This window comes from Capsella rubella, unplaced genomic scaffold (assembly GCF_000375325.1).
Source record: "Capsella rubella cultivar Monte Gargano unplaced genomic scaffold, Caprub1_0 scaffold_2, whole genome shotgun sequence".
Lineage (NCBI taxonomy): Eukaryota > Viridiplantae > Streptophyta > Magnoliopsida > Brassicales > Brassicaceae > Capsella > Capsella rubella.
This window is the reverse complement of record NW_006238922.1, coordinates 4,062,630-4,066,053: the sequence shown is the minus strand read 5'-3', so window position 1 is coordinate 4,066,053 and position 3,424 is coordinate 4,062,630. Positions and strand designations below refer to the sequence as shown.

The 3,424-nt window shown below is 36.1% G+C and overlaps 2 protein-coding genes across 2 annotated transcripts in view; both read left to right on the top strand.

The window, feature by feature from the left end:
• Positions 1 to 279: 279 nt before the first annotated feature.
• LOC111831936 lies at positions 280 to 2,337 on the top strand. Its single transcript, XM_023787580.1, has 5 exons — positions 280 to 341; positions 770 to 1,111; positions 1,202 to 1,330; positions 1,742 to 1,870; positions 2,218 to 2,337. The coding sequence occupies exons 2-5, from the start codon at positions 797 to 799 to the stop codon at positions 2,335 to 2,337; spliced, it is 693 nt and encodes a 230-aa protein (XP_023643348.1). The 5' UTR covers positions 280 to 341; positions 770 to 796.
• LOC111831935 overlaps positions 1,839 to 3,424 on the top strand; it is a 2,707-nt gene continuing 1,121 nt past the window's right edge. Inside the window, exons 1-2 of the mRNA XM_023787579.1 lie at positions 1,839 to 1,870; positions 2,218 to 3,288. Coding sequence (XP_023643347.1) covers positions 2,392 to 3,288 — 897 coding nt within the window. The 5' untranslated portion in view covers positions 1,839 to 1,870; positions 2,218 to 2,391. The remainder of the gene's footprint in view (positions 1,871 to 2,217; positions 3,289 to 3,424) is intronic.

Genomic DNA, 3,424 nt, shown 5'->3' with positions numbered 1-3,424 from the left:
GTTTAATTTATAAATTTTAACTTACTTTTCATTAGTTTGACAAGAGATACAATAATATTTATAAGGGTACGACATATACAAGAGAAATTCCCTAATCTAGCATCATTTAAGTTCTTCTTACACTTATACCACACACTGCATAATTTGACACAAATGCCATTAGTTTTAAAGTAAAAAGACTAAAAACACCCTTCTTTATATCCCACAAAACACAAACATTTTGCCTTTGTGTCACACCATCGGCGACGAGATCGCTGTTGAACGCCGGTGAGTTTCCTATTAGTGTCCGCCGGCGAGTTTGTGTTTCACGATCTTCTTCAAGCTTCCATCGTCGCCGTAAGGTTCCTCTGTTCGTCGTTGTCTTCACTATTTTTGTAGTTTTAAGCTTCGATTAGGTGGTGTCATCAATTCAGCTTCGACTCTCGATTTGATTAGGTGTTGCTTTGGATTTGATTAGGTGTTGCTCTAGATTCGATTAGGTGCTGAATCGTATAATTAGTGTGTTTATCTGCTGATTTAGGTGTCTATCTGAAGAATCTTTGTTTGTGTTTGGATTTGAGCTTCGATTCGATTATGTGACCACGAAGTTAGGTAATTTGATTCCAAGTAAGCAAGTTAGGTGATTAGTTTGTAGAGATTGTTTTTGCTTTTGGATTTGATTATGTTGGATTCGGGAATCGATTAGATGCTTTTCAGGATTTGAATCAATCGTTGTTTGTGTTTGTGGATTTCAGAACTAATTGATCAAGCTGGATTTTGTGAAACCTAGGTGGTGCTTTTGGTCAAACTCGTGGATATGTTAGAATTGTATTCAGTTTGTGGTGAGTGGCAACAAAAGGTGAATGGGGGATGGCATTTTGTTTTGGATTCGCAAAAGGGAGGTTCCCTTAGTGAAGTCGATGAGAATGTGACGTTTAAAACTTTGGCTGAGATGGTAATAGAAGATTTCGGACTAGATTGTGTGATCACAGAGCTAAAACTTAGCTATGCACTCTCTCCAAGTTTGAAAATGAAAAATCCTCCACCTTTGTATTTGCGAAATGATCGTCAAGTTCAAACTTTTATCAGGAAGGTTCAAGAAGACTTTAAATTTAACCGTTTGTGTGTTACGGTAAGTAAATTCTATCAATATTTCTTAAATGCAAAGTAAAATCACCATTTGTACATATGTGTCTTCCTTGACTTTCTTTTATGTTTGTAGGTGTGTCAGCCTATTGAGAATGTTGAGAGCAACATTCAGAATAATTTTTCAGAGACCAACCAATGTAAAGACAGTTTGCTACTTTCGAAAGGTGTTGCATCTTCTTCCTCCGGTTTTTCACAACTAAAGGTAGGTTATCTCTTAGTCAAAAATTCATGAGCTTCATTAGTGTTTTAAAGTGTTTTATTCTAGGATATAGTTCGTTTTTGTATGTCTTAGAATGAATTAAATAAGACGAAATTTGTATGTTTTAGGTAGTATCATGTTAGTTAGGAAGTCATTCCCAGTTTTATTTATGGAGAATGACATGTGTTTCTATCAAATATCATTCTCGCAATCTTGCTATTCCCAATTTTGTTCAAGAGTAACCTATGCTTGCTAGTAGAACCAAAACAGTTTCACGACAACATTCTTAGAACTTTAAATGTTTGCCAATATGTGCTTATTTTGTAGGCTAATCAGAAATCTAGTGATACTGGCATCTCAAAGGATCAACGTCTAATCATATGTGTCTTCCTTGACTTTCTTTTATGTTTGTAGGTGTGTCAGCCTATTGAGAATGTTGAAAGCACCATTCAAAATAATTTTTCAGAGACCAACCAATGTAAAGACAGTTTGCTACTTTTGAAAGGTGTTGCATCTTCTTCCTACGGTTTTTCACAACTAAAGGTAGGTTATCTCTTAGTCAAAACATGATTCTTGAGCTTCATTAGTGTTTTAAAGTGTTTTATTCTAGGATATAGTTCGTTTTTGTATGTCTTAGAATGAATTAAATAAGAAGGAATTTGTATGTTTAGGTAGTATCATGTTAGTTAAGAAGTCATTCCCAGTTTTATTTATGGAGAATGATATATGTTTCTATCAAATACTGGTCTGTATTTGTTGCTCTTTTTTTTGTCTTGTTGGTCTGCTTGCTAGTATAGGTTACTGATTTTGTTTACAATGTAGAAGCAAAACAGTTTCACGACAACATTCTTAGAACTTTAAATCTTTGCCAATATGTGCTTATTTTGTAGGCTAATCAGAAATCTAGTGATACTGGCATCCCAACTTCAGTATTACAAAGTGATACTTTGTCAACTGCTGAACAAAGATTTCCTGATTGTATTCCAATAGGTTATACTCATCACACTTAAGTGACTGATCATATATTTGTGGGAAAGCATTTCGTTAACAAATATGCTTTAGTGATGAGGATGAGAAAGTGGGCGATTGAGTGGAATTTTGAGTATAGGACATTATGGTCAGATAGAACTAGATTGATTTTGGGGTGTTTAGATGTCACTTGCAGTTGGAGACTTCGTGCAGCGAAGGTGAAATCCTCTGATTTTTTTGTGGTAAAGCACTACATTCATGAGCATAACTGTGATACAACATGTAGGCATGCAAATCACCGTCAAGCTACTGCAAATTTGTTGGGTTCTTTCCTTTGCAGTCACTATGGTGAGAAGAAGGCTGGACTGAAGCCAAAACAGATTTTAGAAAGGGTTAGAATGTCATACAGTGTTCACATAAACTACAAAAAGGCTTGGAGAGTAAAAGAGGCAGCTGAACTTTTGGTTAGAGGTACTCCTGAAGATAGTTATCACAACATTGCAAAGTGGCTGTTTATGACCAAGGAAAAAAATCCCGGATCAGTTTTGTATCTTGACGTTGATCCTTTGAGTAATAAATTCAGGTACGTGTTTGTAGCGTATGGCCAGTCCCTCAGAGGTTTTGCTTTGATGCGTAGAGTGATTGCTGTTGATGGCACCTTCCTGAAGGCAAAATTCAAGGGAACTTTGCTTGTAGCTACAGCTCAAGATGGGGATTATCATCTATATCCGTTAGCTTTTGCTATTGTCGATTCTGAAAATGACAAATCTTGGAGTTGGTTTTTCAGGTGTCTTCAAACTATTATTCCTGATTCAGCTGATTTAGTGTTCGTCTCTGATCGCGCTCCATCAATTGCGAATGAACTTTTAGAATTATATCCGGCTGCTCACCACGGTATATGTAGATTTCATCTTGGAAACATCATCAAAGTGAAGTTTAGAGGACAATCATATCTGCCACTTGTTGAATCTGCAGCCAATGCGTATACTCAGGTAGAATTTGCTAAACATTTCAAAGACATAGAAGTTGCTAATCCGCATTTGGCTAAGTATTTGGAAGAAGCAGATTTCACAAAATGGGCTCGATCTTATGCTCCTTCAAATCGCTACAATATAATGACTACTAACA